General features: G+C 40.7%; 2 protein-coding genes and 1 long non-coding RNA gene across 3 annotated transcripts in view; all 3 read left to right on the top strand.

Moving 5' to 3' along the window:
* MICU2 (mitochondrial calcium uptake 2) overlaps positions 1–3,993 on the top strand; it is a 116,997-nt gene extending 113,004 nt beyond the window's left edge. The window contains exons 9-12 of the mRNA XM_053456429.1: positions 1,589–1,760; positions 2,044–2,152; positions 2,572–2,729; positions 3,524–3,993. Of these exons, the coding sequence (XP_053312404.1) occupies positions 1,589–1,760; positions 2,044–2,152; positions 2,572–2,729; positions 3,524–3,631 (547 nt within the window). The 3' untranslated portion in view covers positions 3,632–3,993. The remainder of the gene's footprint in view (positions 1–1,588; positions 1,761–2,043; positions 2,153–2,571; positions 2,730–3,523) is intronic.
* Positions 3,994–9,170: 5,177 nt separating this feature from the next.
* On the top strand, positions 9,171–16,361 carry LOC128473848 (palmitoyltransferase ZDHHC20-like). The gene is made up of 11 exons (XM_053456073.1): positions 9,171–9,276; positions 10,170–10,196; positions 11,231–11,325; positions 12,078–12,198; positions 12,912–12,981; positions 13,363–13,395; positions 13,473–13,593; positions 14,544–14,676; positions 15,015–15,141; positions 15,846–15,935; positions 16,295–16,361. The coding sequence occupies exons 1-11, from the start codon at positions 9,171–9,173 to the stop codon at positions 16,308–16,310; spliced, it is 939 nt and encodes a 312-aa protein (XP_053312048.1). The 3' UTR covers positions 16,311–16,361.
* Positions 16,362–16,887: 526 nt separating this feature from the next.
* LOC128474157 (uncharacterized) lies at positions 16,888–18,297 on the top strand. Its single transcript, XR_008346318.1, has 3 exons — positions 16,888–17,117; positions 17,244–17,307; positions 18,079–18,297. It is a non-coding gene; the product is annotated as an uncharacterized LOC128474157 (long non-coding RNA).
* Positions 18,298–25,135: the final 6,838 nt, after the last annotated feature.

Raw genomic sequence — 25,135 nt, forward strand, 5'->3', positions numbered from 1 at the left:
TATGGGTCCGTTCTCGCAAAGCAAGTGTATGTAGCAAGGTAATGGTTGTGCTGCTCTATCGAGCGATCTTAAAGCGGGGTATGCCTGTATATATTACTATATTGGTATTTCTCATATAGTTATTAATGTACTGTAGGATTTGTCAGGTGTTACAGAGCCAGGAATGATTAACCTGATCTTTTGCTTGTAAGCAATAGTACATTTAGACTTCAAATATAATATATATAGTTCATGAAAATAATTGTACTAATGTTTTACTCTTCTTGTTGCTGGATGCTTGATATGCGTCACTGATTAAGATTGGTATTAGAAAATGTAAATACTCCTTCTGTGGTTAAGAGCGGCAACTCAGGCCCCCTCAGGAATTTATCCAGCGTAATTTTTACACAAACTTTCAAGAATTGTGAACCATGTTCAACCCACTCTATCAACTGTAGAATGATGGGATTTTTAATGATGTAATATTAGACTATGTTTACACACACACTATTGGGACACCTGACCATTACACCAACGGAGATGGAGGATTCTAAATACATAAACATTAAAATGTAGTTGATCCCCCTTTGCAGCTATAACAGCTTCTACTCTGTTTTCTGGGAAGGTTTTCTGAGGGATTTTTTGCCCCTTCATCCAGTAGAGCATTTGTGAGTTCGAGCATTGATGTTGGATGAGAAAGCTTGGCTTGCATAGCCATTCCAGTTAATCCCAAAGGTATTATATGGGGTTGAGGTCAGCGGTCAGTGCGGCTGGTCAAGTTCCCCCACATCAAACTCATCCAACCATGTCTTTATGGCTCTTGCTTTGTACACTGGGGCACTGTCATGCTGGAATAGAAAAGGGCCTCCCCCAAACTGTTCCTTCGAATTTGAAAGCAGAGCATTGTCCAAACCATCTTGGTATGACCCGTTCAGCATACCAAGACATTTTGGACTTTTTGACTGTTTTGCCTAGAACGTATTGATCAAACAAAATGCTCCCTCTGGACTAACCAGTCCAGACCAATACACAGAGGATGTAATTGTCACTTAAAGTTCTTTTTTGTCTAGAGACCCTACTGGCTATTTACGGTATTGCATATAGTATATACACTCACAAAAAAATAAACCTTGAGGCGGTGGCTCTAATTCATCAACACAATGGTCTCCATTACTATCCTCCACTGTGGTGATGGGAAGTGCTTTAGCTCCTCCTGCAACCATTTCTTTTCTAAAAGTGCTAGGGCCCATACAGGACTTGTTGGAGGTCGCAACTCTCCATGCGTGTGTCCTGTTGTTTAGAGAAGTCATAAGAAACCATTACAGTTGGCACTCGTTTGGTCACTGAGCCTTGGGGTCTCGGAGCCTATGTGATTCCTTCTGCCTTTCAAGCTCCATAAACATTCTGTTCTCTTTTGAACACCTAAACAAATATTGATTATCCTCGCACTGCTCGTGCAAGCATTTTCTGAACGTGAAGTTTCTGTATGATATTGTAAGTCCCGAATTGAAAGGCAATCTATTTTCTAAATACACCAGAGCAACATTTTTGCCGAGCTTAACATATACAACAATGTATTCACACACAATCTCTGTTATATAATATTTAGGTTTATGGAGAATTTACAGACTGAGGTGCAAGAAATGGAATTCATACAGTTCTCGAAGGGAATGAACTTCATGAGGAAGGAAGAATTTGCAGAGTGGCTGCTTTTCTTCACAGATGAGGAGAACAATGACATTTACTGGCAAAATGTGCGATCTCGGATCCCTCCAGGAGAGGTACGTAGAGGACCATGTCTTTAGTGTAGTCTTAAGGAGTCATATGGGTGGACCTTATTAACAACCACCCTCACTCATACCATAGTGCTTTTCTCACCGAGCCTACCAGAACCTGCTAGAAAACCATAGAGTATCAATGAGACGTGAAAATTTTTTACCCCAGGATTCCCCTCACAATGTAGAGTCATTTTATAATAAACTGAAGAAATGTTGTTTTTGTTTATTCTAACAAGTGCACTAAATACACATTGCTAAGTAATAATAAGATTTACTGTCCTTCCAGAATATCAGTTTGGAAGAATTTAAGAGTTTCTACCAGTTCATGAATAATCTGGAAGATTTCTCGATCACAATGAAGATGTTCAGTGTGGCCAACAAGGCTGTTAAGCTGGGTGAGTGTCGGCAAATGGTGCCCTCTTATTGATTGAAGAGGTATGTTACTCTTTTAAAGTGGAATAAGCCACAACCATTGACTTTCATAGTCGGATATAAATACTTAGTAATATAAAATCAGAAAAGAACAGAGAAGTCCATCCAAGAAGCATTTTCATTTGGGGAGGGGGCACTGTTGAAATAAACCGGGTTTTTGCTTTTGTTTTCAGAGACTAAAAAAAATTTAGTTTTGTAAACTTGTTCCATTTTTTTGTCTGTTTATATGATTTCTACCAATTAAATAAAGTTTAGTTACAAAAAATGAGGAAGCATTCTTTCAAATTCAGGGTACAGGGTTGTATTGTTTGCAGAAACCAAACTCATCAAACCAAGAGCATGACTACTGTTCGTGACACTGGTTTTATATTTTTTTTATCAGCTGAATTCAAAAGAGCGGTCAAGGTGGCGACAGGCCAGGAATTATCAAACAATGTGCTGGATACAGTCTTCAAAATCTTTGATCTCGATGGGGACAACTGCTTGAGTCATGGAGAATTTCTGGGTGTTCTGAAAAATAGGCTTCACCGAGGCCTAAAGGTAATAGGGACACATGTAAATTCGGTGTCAAAATCAATTTCAATATAGCGTGCAGTATTTGTCTCCTTCTCCCCTCCATCGTGCCTTCTACTTTCTTTACATTTCCTCCTTAAATCAGCAGGTCTCTTCCCCCAAAGCTTCATTTTCCCTTTTAATGCTAATTTCCCTTTCTTACCTTATATCTTCTTTCTTCTATATCTATACTCTACCTTCCTCCCTCCCTCTTCTGCCTGTCTTCATTCATCCGCCATCCCTCCTTTTTCCTGATTATTTTAAATCTCCTGCACCATCCAGCCTCTTCTCTGTTTCCAACATCCTATCTGTTCCTGACCTCCTCTGTCTGCCCCTGTGTTTAAATACAACAGATCAGGAAGCTGTTCTCTTTAAACGGGACAATAATTAAAATAATGAAATTGTATGCAGATGCAATCGTGAATAATTATGTGCTATAGAAACTAGCTACGCTAAAGACATGTTTTGCAATGTTGTGTGTTGAATTAAACAATAGAATATACCTGCTGATATCTTTTGTGTATTACATATGTTCTTTCACACAATCTTCTACTTCGTAACTTTACCTTCCTAGTTCAGGTATAAAGTGTTCTTTAAAAACAAGATGGCTGCTCCCTATTCTCCCTATTGTTTTGTTAGTGTCTAAATTGTTGTGTACAACTTTAACCCTTTTGTTTTATTCCCTTCTAAACAAAACTCAAATTGCTAGAAATGTCTACCCGAGAAATACGATTTAGAATACGTTCTTTCTTCTACTCATTCTTTCTTTCTTCTGTTTTTAGCATGTGCCACAACAGCTGGGGTTCCAAGGATATTGGAAATGTGTCAAGCGGGAAACCTTTAAGGGAGCAAACGAAGTTCTTACCCAAACCGGAAAAAGTCCTTTTTAATTCCTGGGGGCTACTTTTTTGATTTTTGAGTGTTGATTCTGGTTTATTACTTTCCTGGCGTGGGCTTTATATGTGTGTTCTGTTTACATACTAGAATGTTTACTTGTGTATCAGAATGTGTTTTGGCTGTATACCAGTGTTTTCTGTAGGGCACATGTAGAAGAAATTATACATTACGGGTGATTTCACCGTACTGACCTACTGCTGACGAGGAGAACTCTCAGAACACTTTGATCAAGAGCTGTAAAGCAGGGGTTGACAGATTTGGTTTGGACCCAGGCAAAAGAGACAGTTTCCCCACCAATCATGTTTCAATTTTTCTATATTTAACTTTTCAGTCATATCTCCCCTGAATATACATGCTCACTCTCTAACGATATACACGCATTCCTTGACTTTAGCACTATACCTGTGTGTGTGTGTATATACATATACACACACACACGCTATACACCACCTTCTTTCGGCACGAGATTTGTCTCCATTATTCACTCTGTCGCCTGTCTATTTTAACACGTGTGGTTGGCAGTCTTCTGAGGTCACTCGCCGCCCATCACTTTCTCACAGACTGCTTCTGGGTATCGAGCAGTGTGAAAGTGATCATTAAATATGTAAAGTAAATGATTACCTCCTAATCAGCATACAACATTTCAAGCAATGATGTTTGCTGGTTTCATTAGCAACATTAAGGGCTTTAAAAAAAGTTTTATAATTATTGAGGTATAAAATTAATGCTCACGGGGGGGGGGGCTACCCTGCAAACTCCAGCTACCCTGCAAACTCCAGCTACCCTGCAACCTGCTTCTATAGTGGATAAAACCAGTTTGTGATCAAGGCATTAAGTATTAATACATTTAACGTTGTTGAAAAATTGGATGTGAGGGAACTTCGTCTATTACAGTGTTTTCAGGAGAATTAAGTGACTGTCCGCAGCGGTGCGTCCGGTGAAATCGCCTACCTCTGAAACATCTCAATCATACAGCCGGTCGAAAGTTAAATGGCAGATGGATACAACACCTTGGGTTCAACTATTAAATAATGACTGTGCTGTTTTGTGTTGATCCCGTTGCTGTGGTGTTGTCATTGGAAATTAATGTTATCTCAGAAAAACAAATGCACTCGAGGCTTTTTATTTCCCAGCAGTTAATAAAGTGTTGATCCTATAGATCCTCAAACCTTTGGCATCTTTTCCAGTGGTCACTGGAACTACTGAATCGATGGGATAAAGGGTCAGTTACATCTAATTGGTTTACGGGGTACATCTCGGTACTTTCATCTTGTGGCCCATTTGTATTTGTAAGAGTTTGAACAGCGATTTGACTGCAACACCAACTATATCCATTGTAAACGGCAGTGCCTTTATCATCTCAGTTTTTTTAATTTTGCTGTGTCTTATTTGTGATATTTCAGCCAAATGTTTCAACTGCAATATACATCATGGATTGTTTTAGACACATTTCTAATAAAATGTAATTGTCAACAATGTTCAATAACGTCTTTTCTTAAAGAGCATTGATTAGATGCTGGGGTATTATAACTTTGTCTTTTTATTTTTTACACAAAATGTGTTTTGTTTAAACTAATAGGGCAAATATTGTCTAATATAATCTACAAAAAATGCCAGATCGTTTTCTCCTGTTTCTTGATGAGAAATTAAAGGTGTAATTAAATATCTAGTGTTTGACTGCACGTGTCCTTTATTTTGTTATGTGCTTTAATTATTGCATGTCTGTAGCTATGAAACTGTATACTACCTGCTCCTGTTTTAGTTGTTAGGATCACATATTGTCCTGGGAGCATTTCCCCAGACGGTCTTCTATATCTCTACCACTAGGAGGCGGTCTAGCACAAGTTTCCAAGAACATTGGAGCTATTCTTTTTAGCAGATGTTATATTTATCTAATCCTACATACCGGTATTATAATTCTCTATTATTTCTGGAGCGTTTCTTACATATATATATATATATATATATATATGTGTGTATATATGTGTATATATATATATGTGTGTATATATGTGTATATATATATATGACAAAACTATAACTGACAGAAATACATTAGGTAAAGATGCTCCTGCTCCCAACATGCTACAACGTCCTACATGCACTAAATAAACACGTGCAATATTGTTTACAGATTAAAGTAAGCATTATATAACACACCAAATAAATCCATGCAATTGTGTTAATATAAGCAATGTAAACTGATCAGCCATAACATTATAACCACCTGCCTAATACATACTGCCCAACATTTAAAAATGTGAAAGAGGGAAACTTTTTTTTTTTTTTAAATCTCGTGGAACTCATCAATACAAGCAATCGCACTTTAAAATGTCGCGCTTCCATCACCACTTAAAACACGCTTCATTTTTGTCAGCACAGTCATTCATGCATATTAAAAATAACCAACACATTGAATTGAATTCCCATAAGCTCAGCCAGACATACTACTTCCATGATGCTGGCTGAGCGTCATGGGAAGTGCAGCATCAGTAAAGCTGCAGATGCTAGCTGTGAAAATTTATATGATTCTCAGCCAGCTAAGTGTCCACCATAATGCTGGCTGAGCATCATTGGAAGAGTAGTCTACAGCAGCAGAGAATTTTTTTAAAATAAATAAAGGCTAATGTTAGCCTCCCTCCCTCCCATGACCCCTACACACTGCCTTTACACCCACCTGCCCATAAACACACATATACGCATACACTGCCCACACACACACATATACATGGAATCAAAACATTTGCTACTGCAAAAATATTTAGATGAAAAACTTCAATTTTATTCAGTGGAACAAAACAGTGATCACATTATTCTTCATGATATTCTTGTAAGAAACTCCTTTATTAATTCATGTAAACTGTTTTCATATTTAATAAAAGCTACGATTGAGAATTTTTTGTTTTTATTTCCTTTTATTTGCCAGAAACAGCAATCGGGGCGCATGTGTATATAGGAAAAAAAGAAAAATATATCTGATAGTGTGATAACGTATTTAAAAAACAGTTCTTTATTCTTTAAAATCTATAAATATAGAAATGAAAACAACCACATAGTGCAGTAACTTCCTGTGATGTGATAAACAAATGTGAATGCACTTACAGAATGGTTGAATTCATATGGTATGTTCATAAAAAGTCCAAGGTTCAGAGAAAGGAAGGAAGATCCTCACGTCAGGAAATACCAATCCTCCTCTGTGTGGTCACTGTCTCAACGCGTTTCGCCTCTTAATGGGCTTCCTCAGGAGAACAAATTCAGAGTAATCCCCAGTTATGCATATCTGCCCTCAGGCTTGCTACTCTGCCTCCAGAATTGCCTTATACCCCCTATATGCCACTCTGCTTCCAGAAATGCCTTATACCCCTATATGCCTGGCATGTAGGGGGGGTAAAAAGGCATATCATGGGACAGAGTGGCATATATGCGGGTATAAACCATTTGTGGAGGCAGAGTGGCATATAGGGGGCTAAAAGACATTTCTGGAGGCAGATTGGCATAAAGGGGGTTAAAGGGCATATCATGAGGCACTCTGCCTCCACAAAAGCCTTATGCCCCCCCATATAACTCCCCCCCCCAACTTACCACTGCAAAGCAGTAAGGGATAGGCGAGAAAGAGACCCAAAATTGGGACTGGCCTGCCTAAATCGGAACAATGGGGGGAGGGGGCATGCTAATATTGTGTAGGGCCCCCTATTGCCGCCAAAACAGCCCTGACCCGTTGAAGCACAGACTCCAGTAGACCTCTGAAGGTGTGCTGTGGTATCTGGTACCAAGATGTTTGCAGCAGATCCTTTATGTCCTGTAAGTTGCGAGGTGCGGCCTCCATGGATGTGTCCTGGTGCCATGTGTTCTCCAAACGCACCTGGCCATTCACGTGATGTAAAAGAAAACGGGATTCCTCAGACCAGACCAGGCCGCCTTCTTCCATCTCTCCGTGCTCCAGTTCTTATCCTCACGTGCCCATTGTAGGTGCTTTGGCTCTTTTAGGTTGATGAGATACAACTCCTTAATTTGCCTATTTTAATAACAGGTACCCTGTGTAAACTTAACTATTTGTTCTACAAGCGTCCCTCCCTGGGACTAGAGGTGATCTTAACCCCTTCATGACTAGGAAGTTTTGCCCCTTACATACTTACATTTTTTTCCCTAGTATCTTTAGGCAATTTGTGGCTTCAGAAAAATATTTTTTTTAGTGTATCTTCACCAATTACTGTTTTTGTATTTTATTTTTGAAGAAAGCAGGCAGCGCCGTACTGTATTACCAGGAAACCAGAAAATGTGGTTATGTTATGTAATTGACTGCCCCCCCATATATATATATATTTTAGGATTATAAATGCACATATATTACTACTACAACAGAAAAACGGGTATAAGACTTGACTGTAAAAAATAATAGAATGCTAGGATGGGGAACTTTAATACAATCCTTTTATGACAATGCAACACTGGTCTGAGGCAGTGAGGCGTGGAGAGAAGGCACCCGATGCTCCATCTCTTAAAGGTGTACGCTGCCTTCTGCTGCTTGTTATGCCGGTAGTGCCTGCTTTGGCATCCAGGACCGGGTTTAAACAATCGGCACATTCGCGTGTGATAGCTGTATTCCCAGAGATCTCCTATACCTGGAATGCAGTAATACCGGCATACAAAACATGGCGCCCACTACGGTTTAAGCATTGAAGTATTATATTAGACCGTAACATTTCATCACTTTCTATAAGTTGTATGAAAACCCATTTGGCATCTGTATGGTTTTCTCTGTTGTTGCATCTTCTTGCTCAGAGGCGGACTTAAGCGTGGTGCCCTGTGTGGACTCCAGCGCTCAACATGACAAGCCGGCACCGCGACGAGTAAGGGGCGCCGAGCGGTTGCTGAGAACTTTACGAGCAACCGCTCGGCGCCCCTGCCCGGGACTTAGATTAAAGCATCGGGTTTTCTTTTTTTAAACTATATTTAACATGAATGATGTTAAATAAAGTAAAAAAAAACACAAAAACGATGTTTTAAGTTAAGTCCCGGGCAGTCGCCCCTGCTACCATGGCGCCCTGTGCAGTCGCGCACCCCTAAGGCCGGCCCTGTTCTTGCTACTGAGGTTATTAGGTGTTCAAGCAAAAAAACCCACACAATTGTATAATTTATGTCCTTTATTGTAAATAATTATGTATCGCCCAGTGCCTCTGAGTAGAACAAATGATCCCGGTTATTTCTCCTTTCGCAGCAGCAACGGCAAATGCTTATTGTAGTTATGAATGATTCTCACGGAGGGATGTTTACTCATCCGTTCTCTAGGTAAAGCATTGATAATTCCGTTACCTACATCTCTTTTACAATTACGACCCCCCCCCCTCCAGGTGAAAAAATGCGTCACTATAGCCCCTTCGTAGTAGCCTACTAGACCTGTCTGTGACGTGCAGCCGCTGAGTAGATCCGGCCCTGGTCACAGACAGTTAGCGTCCCCTTTGTGGCGTAGTAGAGCTTTATCTCCGCCGCCGCCGGGAGCCTCTCACTTGTGTTGGTTGCGGTGTGGTGATCATGGCGTTTACTTACGGTGGCTATTTGGCGCGTTGCATTCCCATGCTCATCCTCATGGCCGTCGTGTGGTGGTCATACTACGCCTTCGTGGTGGAGCTTTGCATTTGTAAGTAACCGGAACCCCTCCGTACCCAGAAAGCGCGTTACTCTCCAAATAACCTCTAGAAAACCGCGGGGACTCCTCCAGAGGAGCGCTTCTGCTCCGTCGTTGTGTGTTTGTTACCGGGTGATATACATTCGCGGTAAATGCGGAGTCCTGGGAATCCGTGCAGCTCTTGGTTTTTGGGGTTTCACCCGGTATGTCCGCGTCTTGGCTTCTGCAAAACATGTCTTCAGAAAGTCTTCTTATGTTCGGAACAGCCTTATGCGGGTGATATGTCTGCTGATAGTCCCGTGTATAAGCCGAATGCTTCTGTGTAACCCATAAAACATGCTGTACATGTCTGAAACATGCTGACACGGGTCTAAATTGGTGATTTTTAGGGTTTCAGAACTTCTCAGAAGAGCTGAATTGGGCCCCTGACATAAGCTTCGGCCTGGGACCATTTGCCCCTTTTGCCCCATGTAAAATCGAGCTGTGGCTGGAGAAAGTGGCCAGGAACGGCCCTTCGTAATGCAAAATGGCTTCAGAGTTCAGATCCCGACTTTCATGCCAACTATCCGTTTAGTGAATAAACCCCTTTTATTGTCGCGGGACTTTAGGCATTCAAATAATCTGCGGTACAACATGCGGTCTACTGCAGCTCTGATGCTTAAAGTAGTGCAGTTACCATGGCAGCCAACAGAAGGGTGATTGCTCCGCTTTTACCGCTCCGCACCGGGATTACTCCGTATATATAATCCGTATTGTTCTTGGGGTTTCCTGTTATGTTGTAAAAGTCACAAACGCAGTGTGTTTCTGCGTTAAACCTTTATTATTATTTGTTTATTCTTTATTTGTTTATTTTGTATGGAGTGTTTATTTACTGTTTAATAATAAATATTTCTTTTTTCTTGTAGATACGATCAAATCAACCATTGAAAAGGGTAAATGCTTTAATTTTTTTGTACATAGACCATAAAGAGGTGTTTTTTTTACCTGTTGGGTTACCTGTGATGTTTAGCTCCACAAATTCACTGATTGTCCGCCTTTATTTTGAAACGCTTTGGGGCCTGGACAGAAGGGGCCACAATTGCAATGCCAGCTGGGCTAAACTGGCCCTTCTTAATGCATCGGAGCGTTAACCTGATCGCTCTGACAGTTAATATAAAATATATTATAAAATACTGATACTTATTCATGCGCGTCTGCAGAAAGTCCATAGATTTAACTTTATGTAGCCAATCGGTGTGTGTGTATACCGTATTTGCTTAATTATAAGACGACCCCCCAAATTTTGAATATTAATTTTTTTTGGGGGGGAGAAAAAGCCTGAATATAGGACTACCCTATAAAAAATGTTTTACTAGTAAATATTAATTCACACGTAAACTATATTTTAATATTTAATAAAAACTATGATTTGAGAATTTTTTTTATTTCTTTTTATTTGCCACTCTGCCCCCCAGATATGTCTTATACTCCCCTATATGCCACTCTGCACCTCAGATATGCCTTATACTCCCATATATGCCCCCCCCTCCCCAGACTTGTCCTCCGTTCTCCAGATTTCCTGGTGTCTAGCGGGGGCAGCTGGTGAACGTCTGCTGCTGGCTGGCACTTCTGCCTGGGGTTCTATGATGGAGCACCCGAAAGTCATGTGACACCGGTGCTCCATCATAGAAGCCCCAGTGGAAGTGCTGGCAGCAGCGGAGCTTGTCTACGTGCATCGCACAGGTGTTCACCAGCTGCCAGAGAGGAGGATCCAGGTCCCCTGCAGCGCTGCTGGGATCTGGATCTTAGTCTTCTATTCAGACTTTATTTCAGGTCCGATTATACGATAACGTCGAATATAAGAAGAGAGGTATTTTTCTGAAAAAAAGTCTTACATTCAAGCAAATACAAATATTAATATAAATCCTCTGTTTCCAATAATTGATTGCTTGCATTGTAACTCTATGCATTTGTGTTTTTGTTATAGTTGTATATCTGGTGATTTATCACATGATATTTATGATGTTCTTCTGGTCATACTGGAGAACGATAGTTACGTTGCCGGCCAGTCCATCTAAACAGGTACGTGTTGGGAGGTTGAGAATCGTCACTTGTCTCCTCCGGCTTTCGCATTATATTTTGAAGATGATGTTCCACCTATTCTGCTGAACGTAACACTTTTCACAGAAATAATACTTTTGCTGTGCTGTTTTACCATTTTAGTCAATTTTGGAAGGGAAATATAATTGTAGTGACAGAAAACCAATTAACTCATAGGCTGCTGCCTTAGAAATGGAGAAAACGTTATTAATTGTGTTGATGCCATTTTTACGTGATTCCCAAGAGCAACTAGCTGAGTTGTAAATGTTTGGTATTACAGACCTCTGGCAATATTATCCTAGGAAACCACATTTTCTGTCTGGTTATCAGGCGAAATTAAATATCATTGGAGTTTTTTTCACCTCTTAGTAAATATGTTCCTGGTTTTTTTTTAATCGTCTTTTTCTACTGGTAAAGTGTCTGGTAATCTGATCTGTTATTTGGTCAACATTAGAGAATTCTAGTCTCCAACTAAATCTAGTCTTTTATATCATATAACCTAAAGTCAGATTCAGCTAATCTGTGGTTATTAGTGTATCACAGTAAATAACATATATTGTTTGAATAAAACTCCTTATTATTCTTCTAAATGCTTTACTTGGTTATAAAGCTATCCGTTTCCATAAACAGTTGTCTTTTAGGATATTGGGACAAAAGATCCTCCGGTATTTCTTGAATATGTTGCATTGTTTGGTTACAAATCACTAATCCACCATTTTATTCATCTTTTATAGTTTTACTTACCCAAATCTGACAAGAAGCGATACAAAAAGGAAGACAGAAAAGAGATTCGGCAAGAGATTCTCGAGCTGGCAGCTAAAGATTTGCCAATCGTCACAAGAACTCCAACCAATGGTGCGTACAGTCGCTTCTTTATTCATTCAGTGATATAATAGTAAAGTATTGTCAAAGTAATCAAACCACGTGAAGTCCGAGTGCACAAGTCAGAATCGAGATCAGCCCAAGGAAATTATAGAGGCGTTTTATCCAACCCGGCTTCAGCTTCCGCTCCTTCACGAGCCGGCTGAGTCAGATTGTGGTCACAGTCGTAGTAGATGCTCACATAGCAGGTTTTATGCCAGTGACCAAAATAAACATTTCTTTAAATTGTTGCTATAGTCAGGTTCCTGATAAATCAGCCAACCTGTCTGTTTACAGAACTTCAGGGAATATTTTCATACACAAGAATTATCCCAAAAATTATGTGATTGCATTTACATCAAGAAATAAATGTGCATTAAATCAAAAACCATCCCTACAAGACAGCTTTACGCGTTTCACACACCAGGCCCTTCATTAGAAGAGCTTATGATTAAGAGTCTGCTATGCGAAACGCGTGAAGTTGTCTTGTGAGTTGCTTGATGTCTCCCATCGCGTCGCTGGGCTGCGTGTTTATTTTTCCTGCAGATAAAGACATTACTCGGGGACGCCGAGTAATTAAGCATGTTTAATGTATGCCGGTGTCCCTATGTACCTCGACTACATCAATCTACGTTCAGTATATTCTTCTACTCTTTCCGATCATGTTGGTGTCGTGTTTTTTAAACCCCTCCTTTTTTGTGCCACAGGTATCCGGTATTGTAATGACTGCAAGGTTATTCCACCTGACCGGTGTTATCATTGTTCAATTTGTGAAAGGTAAGCCTGTTACTTATGTTTTTTTACTTACAATATTGATCTAAAGATGTGTGTTGCTCAGATTTTTAGAAATACAGCACCTGTGTGTTTGTTTTCTATGTATTGTGATATTTTGTGTTTATTATTTGTGGTAAATGAACATTGAAGCGGTAGAAGGCCATTTACAGATTTAGCTCAGCGCTTGTTCCCAGCCGGTTGCCGGATCCTGACACTGGCTTCTATACAAGCTTTCTTTTACCGGCAAGTGAAATGGAGACTGTACAGTGCTTAAATTTGTAGTGACACCTAGATTCACGGCTAGACCATTTCTATTTTATCCTGTCGGTGAATGTAAAAAAAAATATTTTTGCAATCTCACATTTGCTTACTGTCTCTTTTTAGATGTGTGCTTAAGAGGGACCATCACTGCCCCTGGTATGTATTAATTAAGTATTTCCATTTCATACATTTGTTTGTTTATTCATGTACTAAACCCAGGATTTTTGTTGTAGGGTCAACAATTGTATTGGATTTGCTAACTACAAGTTCTTCTTGCTGTTCTTGTTGTACGCCTCGCTGTACTGCCTGTTTGTTGCTTCAACAGTGCTCCAATATTGCATAAAGTATTGGATGGTATGCATTTAATGTTTTTTAAATTATCGAGATGTATTTAGTAGATGTTGTAAGTCTTAATTTCATTATAAACAAATGGCACAAACTTATCTCAAGCTTTCATGTTATTAATATGTATGTCCAGTGAATAGCACTGCAGAATATGACGGCACCATTTAAAGCTGTAAAACCTTTCATATAGTGTAAATGTTCTCTATACATTGGGCTAGCCGATTTCTCTTGAAAACGTATGTTTCGCTCTATACTGTCGCTCCTGGAGTCCAACTCTGCTGGCATCTAATAAGTTTTCATTCGGTGTCGCCTTTCTGCAGCAAATCTGGGGAGTTATTCTCAGGTAAATTCATGTGGTCCAGTGATCGTGTTTTTCATCAAAACTTGCATGTATTTAATGTTCTCCGTTTGTTTGGTTAAACCTGTGGGCAAAGCATGGTGCACGTACCACCTGGCAGTAAGAGGGTTAACATGTAGGCTTCATAAAGCGGTGCTGTAAAGTTCAATGTTTGACGTCATCACCCCAGTTAAAAAAGTCATTTTTAAGGTATTTTAAGACCATCCGCGTTGGATCTCCCATCGTATCATATATTCAGGATGCGTCTTGTAGATAAATCACACTTTCTGTCTATAGACCTCAGATTCATCTGTACAGACACGTGCGCAAGTGTAGATATAGTTCTTAATTGCCGTTTAGAGGGAAGTAACTTGCTTGTAAATACTAAAAAGTGTGTGAAGCCGTGCCCTGCTTTTATCGCGTGCGCTGAGGTTAGATTACGGATTTGTAAGATATTGAAAGGCGCAGATACTTGTGATGAGCAGGATATTTATTGCCGATGTGATGTATTACACCCGGTTCATTTGTTGCTCTTCACTTTTGCCCAGCGCTGTCTGCTTTAGTCTAGACTATAATCCGTGTGACGCGATTACATGGTTAATCCTTGTTTTTCTCTCTATAGAAATATCCGCTGGACGCCCATGCCAAGAGCCACGTCTTAGCTCTGTTCTTTGTGGGAGTCGTGTTCTTCATCTTCGTATTTTCTCTGTTTTCCTTTCATTGTCGGCTTGTTGGGAAAAATAGATCAACTTATGGTAATGTCTTTGCTTTCTCTCGCATTAGTAAAATAAGTAGTGCTTGTTAGTAAGTGGGTATAGATGAAGCGCTTTCTAATATAAGTGATGCTAAATCACTAGGAATAAACTCCACAGTTAACCCAGAATAAATAAATATCACAGTAAATAACGTGTGACAGCACGAGAAATATAATATATATATATATATATATATATATCCTCACATATTATACTAAGGCCTTTCCTTTTGGCCAACCCAAAAAAATCGTCCCTGGCGCATTATAATTCATTCGTTTAGCTTGCATAAATACAGAAGCTTATCCTGGTTGTGACAAATACTGTTATTTTGATTTCAGAGGTACAGTTTACTCCGTGTTTTGAAACCGGTGCAGAGAAGGACGGATTTTACCTTGGCTTCAGCAGGAATTTCAGAGAGGTTTTTGGGGATCAAAAGCTGCTTTGGCTGCTGCCCGTGTTTACGAGGTACACTTACATATTTTATTCCCTAGAACGATGATTATTAATACTTACGGGCCGTGCCATGCTATGGAGAATTCCTATTGCCTACTACTGTACTGACAGCTCTATAAACTGGAAATGATATCACGGTGACCGAAATGCTGAAAACCAATGCCATGATCGTAGCATTAATATGCTTAACAATGATTAATCTGACCCATTTGAGCTTTCTAAAAGTTCCATGTTTTCTCTGGTGTCACTGGGAGTGTTAGATTGTAATCAAGCTGAACCTGTATGTCTGAACATGTGTTAAAACAATTGTCTATTCTTTATATTCTCGTTTTGATACTTTGGGGTCTCCCTTTAGAAAGCAGAAGGGATATCATGAAACGGCGTGCAAGAGATGGTGATAATTTTGCCCCCTGTGCAATTTGAGGTCCTCACCATAGTTAAAATATATATAAATATTATGCTGTGTCTTTAGTATTAGTGCGTTGCTTTCCGATCATACATGGGACTGCCAGAGCATTATTCCAAGTATCTGCTCAGCGAGCATGTTTTGAAACATAATTATCACTGAAAACGCTAGCTGCCAGGTTTTTACATCAAGTAGGTTTGGATATTATTTGGCAATGAGTCAATTTATCACAAATCTTCTCCCCAGTTACATTGAGGAGTGCTGCGGTTCCACACTGAAGCTACTAATCCATTTATTGTTTTTCTTACAGTTTGGGAAATGGCGAAGCTTTTCCAACTCGCATTGTTTCAGGGGACCCTGAGCAAAATGCTGGGATGAACCAAGATGACATCCCCAAACAGTATGTACCACTTCTATACTTTTCCCCTTATAAGCATATGCAGAAGCACATAACTAAAGCTTAATAAATGATTCACTGCAGCGAAGGGTATTTGGTGCTTCCGTGCTGCAAATAAGAGTTTTATATATATATATATATATATATATATATATACACACAAATACTTTACTGTTCCCAAAGAATTGCAGTTTACATAATACATGTTTGTAAAGCCCCAATTTATTGCATGATATATACAGTGTATATAATCCGTTTGTTTATATGCCCAAATCAACCTGAACGATGCTGCATCCTTTGTCTAAATCCTTTTGAATAAAATTTCTAAATTGCATGTAAATAAAATCTTTTTCTGTTTGCAGCTCTGGTTCCACGTAGGCATCCTCTGCCAGACCTCTCAGCGAGCTCCAGAAATGGGCAAAAGGTATGGTTCAAACATTTTATGTTTGCTACTTATAAACAGACATAATCATTTGCATGTGTCGGCTAGTAAATCGAATGGCTTTGGCATTTTGCCTTTATTATCCCTTTGTGACAGGGAGCATAATAGTACATTGCAAAATCCCCACGGCTGATTTATTTAACTATGTCTCAAAAAGGTCATATAGGATGCACTGCACTAGAGAGCTGTACATATACATACGTGTGAAATACCTATATATATATCGCTACTACTTTTATTTATTTTTTTAAACCTTAACTTTTGAGTAGCAGTTTTGCACTTGCGGCGTGCAATTTATAGGATATATAGATGTTCCAATTATCCCACTTACGTTTTTCACAGCATCTTTTCTCCCCTGAGGGTCCAAACATACGCTGATAATTCTGTGTTGTGTGTTCTGCCCATGCTGATAAGTAAATATTTTCATTATATGATTAAGGAGTGTGCATATTGTGATATTTTTGTTTTTAATGCTCAGCTTTATTTCGCAGTTATGTTATAGAACAACGGGGATTAGGCACCAACATTTCTCGTGGTAGACATTTACTCGGGTCTGTGATGGACGATTTAACAACGTTCTATGGATCTTCACAAACCTTGCCACGGACACTGGTGTCTTTGTACGGACAATTTGCCGATCCCTGCTTTCCAGCTGCTGAACTGCAACTCCCATTATTTCCATCCAGGGACAAGCACATCCAGCCAGAAGGTTCTGATTCAGGGTGTCATGGAAAAATATTTTCGTACGTAAGGTTTATTGTAATCATGTAACTATAGCAGTAGTGGGTGTGCAACTCATTATTGATTATACTGGATTTTTATGATTTAAGGAGACTGTGCTTAAAAGTCCTATTATTTCTGTGTTTCAGATTAGAAATGCCACGTCGCAATAGACGTAGAAGGCTGATTAGTGTGATCTAACCAGGGAAAATGGTAAGAATAATGCTGTGAGGAAGCCTTTCCTCCATAACAACGTTATCCCAACTTTTGTATGTTGATGATACCCGCTAATAGTAAATTAGCCTAAATTTCACATCCACGTTCTGTGATGCTGAGTCGTGGAGGTCATAAACACACAGCTTAATGAATAATTCAAATTCAGAGGTTTTTTTCATTGCCACATATTTTGGTCCATGGCCTAAATTTCATATTTATTTAGTTGACTACGTTCTAAAAAGTAACAGTAAAAACAAAACCGATTTCCAAAGGTTGCCAAGTTCTGCTTTGTCATACATGCCTAGTTAAGGATAACTTGCACGTCCCGTTTCAAATACAAAACAAATGTTTTCTATGTACGTTGAAAACTAACAATAGATGCATCTGCTTTTACTTTCTCTTTAGAGATGAATTTCCATTTTTAAAAACAAATGCAAAGTTTTTGTGTATAATAGAAGTCTTACAAGTACATTTAAAGACTTTGAGCAAAGATATATGCAAAGGGTTGCTAATAAGCAGTCTCACTTCGCTACAAGAGGTGCGGAGTTGCTTTTTTTGTACACAGCATGTATTATTCCATTGATGGGATAAGCGGAACAGTCTTGTGTATGTTTTCTGATGGACCAAACTATGAAATATTGGGTATATTGTGCTCTGGTTGTGAAAGTTGTACAAAATGTTTTCTATATGCATATTATATCGGTACTGAAGTGTCTAAAACAAATTGAGATGTTTGTGCCAACCGCTTGTTTGTTTTCTTTTCTTTAGTGCAAGCATTTCCTGAAATTCAGTTGACCCTTCAAAATCTTCCAGCGCAAGCAAAGCGCATGACGTCGGACGCATACGTCTAGACAAGAAACGGATGGGGGAATCATTTCAAGTTACATTATGTATTGTAATAGCTGTTAAGTGTTAAGAATTAAGTGTTAAGAATTAAGTGTTAAGTTTTAAGTGTTAAGTTATCAATAAAAAAACGTAAATACGTTTGTATTTACAAAATTATGTGTTTGGTTAGTACTTTAACCCCTTCAGTCCCCTATGGACGTACCGGTACGTCGAAAAAACGCCTCCCAAGAATCTTGCAGCGGCAGGGACGCATCCCTTCCGCTACACGGGAGATCGCTGGCTTTCTGCTGTCCGATCTCCTGTAACAGCTTCCGGCGTGTAATATCACACAATCGCTGTGATGACCAATCACAGCGATCGTGTGACCGTTACTGCAGATGCTCTTCCTCTCTCCTCCATCATTGCGATCTGAAGGAGAGAGACAGAGCATTGTCTGCATTTGCAGCAGTACATATAAAGAAAAACCCACAAAAATCAATACATAACCCCCCCAAATACATGTTTTACCCTCCCCACGATCGTCTAAAAAAAAAAAAACTTAAAGAAAAAAAATATTAGGTTTAGTTTGGTGGGTGGTTGGGGTGGGAATTGGGGATAGCGTAGGGTTTTAGAAATTGGGTAGGTAGGCTAGTGTTATAATGGAGCACCGTGTCTTCAGCACTGAGGAGGCTTACATCTTCCTCATTCAGTCTGATGACGAAGCCACTCTGACTGCGTCAGACGACGAAGCCACTCTGACTGCATCAGATATTGACCCGATATCTGATGTGTCTAGCTCTGCATCAGATAATGCGTCAATATCTGACGAGTCAGAGGAAGATGATGATGGCCAGGTTCCACCTGCTAAAGCCAGACGTGGAGAGCATTACTCTAAATATAATTGGGCGCCACCAAATATGGTAGATCCAGTAATCCCTGCTTTTAATGGGACTCCTGGCATCAGATGTGACATTGATGCTAGTGAGCCAAAGTCTTTTTTCAATCCGATGTTTGCCCCCTGAGTTTTTTGAGCTGCTAGCAGCTCAAACAAACATCTATGCAGCCCAGTGTCGGGCAGCTGACCAAGGAGGCAGAAGCCAGACCTGGCACCCCACTGACCCCCCATGAAATAAAAAAAATTGGGGCCCTGACCCTTATGATGGGCATTGTGAAAAAGCCCAATATTCGGTCATATTGGAGCACAGATCCCATATTATCCACCCCTGCTTTTCCCCAAATAATGCTCTGGAACAGGTACTTTGAGCTCCTAAAATGTTTACATTTTAGTGACAATTTCCAATGCCCCCCTAGAGAGCACCCCCAATTTGACCGTTTCTATAAATTGAGGCCCATTATCAATTATTTTTCTATTAAATTCCCTGAAATTTATACCCCAGATTTATTTCATTTTTTTATTTTTGGAGCAGACCCCAGCATGTGGCACTGTTAGGCCAACCCGCAAGGGTTATCCCAAAAATGTAACTTACCCCAAGCAGAGGCGCAGCACTACCAGTGCTCTGCGCAGTCAGGAGCTATTGGTCCCCAGGTACACTGACAGGAAGGATGTGTATATCCTCTCCACTATACACAACGAGAAGGCGGTACCTGTCAGTGTACGTGGGGAAGGTGATACACAGGTGCTCAAGCCTTAGTGCGTCACCGATTACAAAAGGAACATGAGGGGTGTAGATCTTTCTGACCAGCGTCTGCAGCCGTACCTGGTGCTGCGTAAGACCAAGACCTGGTACAAAAAGGTGGCTATTTACCTCACCCAGGTTGCCATGTACAACACATATGTGTTGTACAAGAAATGTGCCACTGGGAAGATCTACACCCAGAGTTCTAGGTAAAAATCCCGAGTGATATTCTCTCAGGATGAGAATGTCCTGCGTCTTACCTGCAGGCACTTTCCTTGTACAATACCCCCCCCCACTGATGCCAAACATAAGCCTCAGAAAAGATGCAGAGTCTGTTACAAAAAGGGTATTAGGAAGGACTCCAGGTACCACTGCCCTTCCTGCCCCTCTTAGCCAGGACTCTACATCGAGGAGTGCTTCATGATCTACCACACCAAGGTAGATTATTACATTTCTTTTCAGGTGAGGGGAGTATTTTCAATTGGCACAATTCCATACGTTTTGCAGTCCCATCATACCTAATACATCTGACCTGTTTCTTAGTCAATGGCCGTGGCCAATTCCGTATGGCTTCAATTTTAGCAAGTTGTGGCTTGACTAACCCTCGCCCAATGGAATACCCTAGATCAGAGGTGTCCAAGTTTTTTCTGCAGTGGGCTACTTCATCAGAATTGTATACGTGCAAGGGCCGCACTCATTTTTCACTGAGAGAAAATATGGCCTTTAATAAAATATGTAGATTAAAATAAAGTAAATGACACAAAACCTTTACATTTCCTCTCACTGATTTCTGGGCCTAGAAAGTTTTGTGACTACAAATTTAGGATTCTGGATAAGTAAAAAAAAAATAAAAAAATAGGGATGCACTAAAATGAAAATTCTGGACCAAAACCGAAAATTCAGGGTTCACTTAGCCGAAACTGAAGGTGACCCCCCCCACACACTTTTAATAAAAGTAATTTACACACCAAAATTGTAAAAAAAAATTATATATTATGATTGTTAACAGCAATCTCAGGCATACCCAGATTCCAGCATGTACTGGTTGGCTGGGCATTGTATTTTTTGTCCAATTTTAGTGTATAACCACACTTTTATTAAAAGTAACACACCACAATTGGACAAAAAAAAATCAACAATATGACTTGGCATGATAGGAGTGTGATTGCTAACAGCAAACACACTCTTTTTATACCCAGGCAACCAGTGAATGCTGGAATCTAGACATGATGGGACTGTGATTGCTGTTAGCAGATTGCTGTTAGCTGTTAGCAATCACACTCCTATCATCCCAAGTCAGCCAATACATGCTGGTACAGGGTGGCTGTAAGTGCAGACCCCATACTGCTGGCAGCATCAATACATAAGGGGGGAGCTAGCCAGGTTTCAGCATGTACTGGCTGACTTGGCATGAAAGGTGTGTGATTGCTAACAGCAATCACAGTCCCATCATGCCTAGGTTCCAGCACTTACACATCCATGCTATCAGACACACAAATCCATTCATTCACAGATTCATTCCCTCAATCAGGCATACTCATTCACACAACCTACCCACCCCTTACCTTCACTACAGCTCTCGATGCCGCTCACAGACTTCCGCAGGGGGCGCGGCCTTCCTCGTTCTCCCCACAGAGGAGGCAGGACTGGAGCAGAGAATAGACCCTCCCACAAGTAAGCCTCAGGGCTCTTGTGATCCCGGCTGCCGATCTCACGCGGGCCGCACCTCGAGGTTCCGCGGGCCGCATGTTGGACGCCCCTGCCCTAGATACTTAGCCTCCTCTAGGCCAATAGTACACTTACTAGGGTTTGCCGTCAGGCCAGCATTTCGTATGGAATTAAGGACGGCCTGCACTTTTGGTAAGCGAGACTCCCAATCTTCACTGTGTATAACCACACCATCCAAGTAAGACGCTGCGTAAAGGGTATGTGGTTTTAGGATTCGGTCCATCATTCTTTGAAATGTTGCTGGAGCCCCATGTAAACCAAAAGGTAATACTTTATATTGAAAAAGTCCATCTGGAGTAGAAAACGCAGTTATTTCCTTTGCCCGATCTGTGAGGGGCACTTGCCAATAGCCTTTGGTTAGATCCAGTGTGGTGAGATACCGGGCTTTCCCAAGTCTTTCCACAAGTTCGTCAACCCTCGGCATGGGATATGCATCAAACTTGGATATTGTGTTAAGTTTCCGGTAATCATTGCAAAATCTGATTGTACCATCAGGCTTTGGTACAAGCACAATTGGGCTACACCAGTCACTTTGGGATTCTTCGATTACCCCAAGGTCCAACATTTTCTTCACCTCTTCTTTGATTGCTTCTCTACGAGCTTCTGGTATTCTATACGGCTTAAGATGGATCCTTTTCCCTGGTTCAGTGACAATATCATGCTTTATTACAGCAGTTCTCCCTGGAACTGTGGAGAAAACATCTTTATTTAATCTAATAAAGTCTTTTACCTCCCTCTTCTGATGTATAGTCAGGGTTTCGGATATAATGACAGCAGGGTCATTATCCTTTGTAGGGTGGTTTGATGCTTCTATGGTCACAAGCACGTCTCTTTCTTTCCATGGCTTAAGTAGATTCACGTGGTAAATTTGTACCTCCTTTCGTCTTCCAGGCTGTCTTACTTTATAATTCACTACTCCCACTTTCTCAATGACTTCATAAGGTCCATGCCACGTTGCTAGGAATTTGTTCTCTACAGTAGGAACCAAAATTAGCACTCTATCTCTTGGTTTAAACGTGCGGACTCTGGCATTTTTATTGTAGCTAGTCTGCTGACGTTGTTGAGCATTCTTCATGTGTTCTCTAACAATCGGCATAATGGCTGTCATCCGTTCCTGCATCTGATTTACATGCTCTATGATGCTCTTGTGTGGTGTAGACTCATGTTCCCAAGTCTCTTTGGCTATATCTAGCAATCCTCTAGGGTGTCTACCATACAAGAGTTCAAAAGGAGAAAACCCAGTAGAGGCTTGAGGGACTTCTCTAATAGCAAACATTAAATAAGGCAAAAGGCAGTCCCAGTTTTTCCCATCTTTATCAATGGCCTTTCTAAGCATAGACTTTAGGGTTTTATTGAATCTTTCCACCAAACCATCCGTTTGTGGGTGATATATTGAGGTTTTCAATTGCTTTATACGAAGGAGATTACATAATTCTTTTGTAACTCGGGACATGAATGGAGTTCCCTGGTCTGTCAGTATTTCCTTGGGAATCCCAACCCGGCTGAACACGAACATTAGTTCCTTAGCAATAGCTTTTGCTGAAGTTGTACGCATAGGTATTGCTTCAGGGTAACGCGTAGCATAGTCTACTATTACCAATATGTACTGGTGTTCTCTGGCAGATTTTACAAGAGGGCCCACAAAGTCCATACCAATGCGTTCAAATGGAACCTCTATAATAGGTAAGGGCACTAATGGACTACGGTACGCTGTAAGAGGGGCAGTTAACTGGCAATCAGGACAGGAGGAACAATAATTTGTAATTGACGCCATTACACCTGGCCAATAAAATCTCCTGAGGATTCTCTCTTTTGTTTTTTCAACCCCTAGGTGCCCTCCCAGAATATGGCTGTGTGCAAGATTTAATACTGTGTGTCGGTATGCCTGGGGTACCAATAGTTGTTTAACCGCCTTTAATTTCTCAACTCTATACAGTAAATCATTTTCTACCTCAAAATATGGATAAATCAGGGTTTTTCCAGGATTAACAGGGGTCCCATTCCTCATAGTGATCTGGTTTCTTGCCCCAGATAAAGTGGGGTCCTCCCACTGTGCAGCTCTGAAGTTACCCAGGTTACCTTCTAGGTCAGTTAATTCTACATCAGGCTCCGTGATATTAGAAGGACCTGCCTCTTGCTGTAATGTCCCTTGGGTTGTAAACCCCATCTGCTCCTCCCGAGACCCCCTTTTCCCTGGATCAGTCTTACCCAATTTACTGGGACTCTGGATCTTCGGGGTTCTAAGTCTCTCCTGGTTAGGGAGTTGCAAAAATTCTCCAGCTGTCACATACCGTTCCACCAAGGCAACTAGTTCATCAGCAGTTTTAGGATCGCTCTGGCTGACCCACCGCCTTAGGGAAACAGGCAATCCTCTCAGGAACCGGTCCATCACAAGCTGTTCCACGATGTGGCTAGATGAGTTAACCATTTCCTGGCCAGATGTATTAAATCAAACATTTGTGACCGTACCGCTTTGTCTTGATTATAAGTCCAGGAGTGAAATCTCTGGGCCCGAACCGCTATCGTGACTCCCAGGCGGGCCAAAATTTCTGCTTTCAGTTTACCGTAGTCACAGGCTTCTGCAGGCTCCAAATCATAATATGCCTTTTGAGGCTCTCCACTCAGGAACGGTGCTAAAAGGCTTGCCCATTCAGATTCAGGCCAATGTTCTCTTTCAGCTGTCCTTTCAAAAGCCATCAGGTAAGCCTCTACATCATCTGTAGCCACCATCTTTTGCAAATAGTTACTCACTCTCAGAGTCTTAGAACTATGTGGCACTTCTGCAGTATACCTGGCTAGCCTCTCAGATAGGCCCTGGATCTCCTGCTGCATGGCACGAGTGACATTGTGTTGCTCCTCTTTCTGTGCAAGCACCAGTTGCTGCCGGATTCTAATATTTTCTTGCTGGACAGTTGTAGCTTGCTGCTGGGCAGTTGTAGCTTGTTGCTGTGTGGCTGCTGCCTGTAGTAAAGCCTTAACCCCTTAACGTCCATTGCCGGGTCAGGCACGTCATGCAAAATGGTCACTTAACGACCTATGACGTGCCTGACACGTCATGAGACTTAAACAAGCTTAGAAAGTGATCAACGATCACTTTCTAAGCTTAAACGGTGTTGCTGTAATGCCTCGATGTCGAGGCATTCAGCAACACCGAGATCGGCATGATGGGCCATTTCTGGCCCCTCCCCGGGGCGTCAACATCCGCCATAAAGTGTCAATGGTGTCGCTGGAATGCCTCGATCAGGAGGCATCCAGCGACACCAAATACTTACCCCAGGGCGGGCTGTGACCGCTCCGGAGAGCAGTCACAGCCGCAGCTGCACGCAGTCTTCGCCATCCGCAAGTCAATGGAGCCCAGCTTTCTAATCACTTTGTGATTAGTAAAATATTAAAAAAAAGAAAAAAAACAAAAAAATAAAGAAAAAGCTTAAAAAAAACATGGTAACATTTAAAAATTATTATGCTTTAGAGGAACTATCCAGTTCCAGCAAAATGTAAAAAAAAAGTCCAAAAAGAGTAAAATAAATAAAATAAAAATAATAAAGTTTATTATTATGAGCAAGTGCTAAAATTAGCGCTGTATCTTCCCAAAAATCCTGACATGGAAAAATTTAAATAAAAGCATTTCAAATACC

This window comes from Spea bombifrons, chromosome 2 (assembly GCF_027358695.1).
Source record: "Spea bombifrons isolate aSpeBom1 chromosome 2, aSpeBom1.2.pri, whole genome shotgun sequence".
NCBI classification, from domain to species: Eukaryota; Metazoa; Chordata; class Amphibia; order Anura; family Pelobatidae; genus Spea; species Spea bombifrons.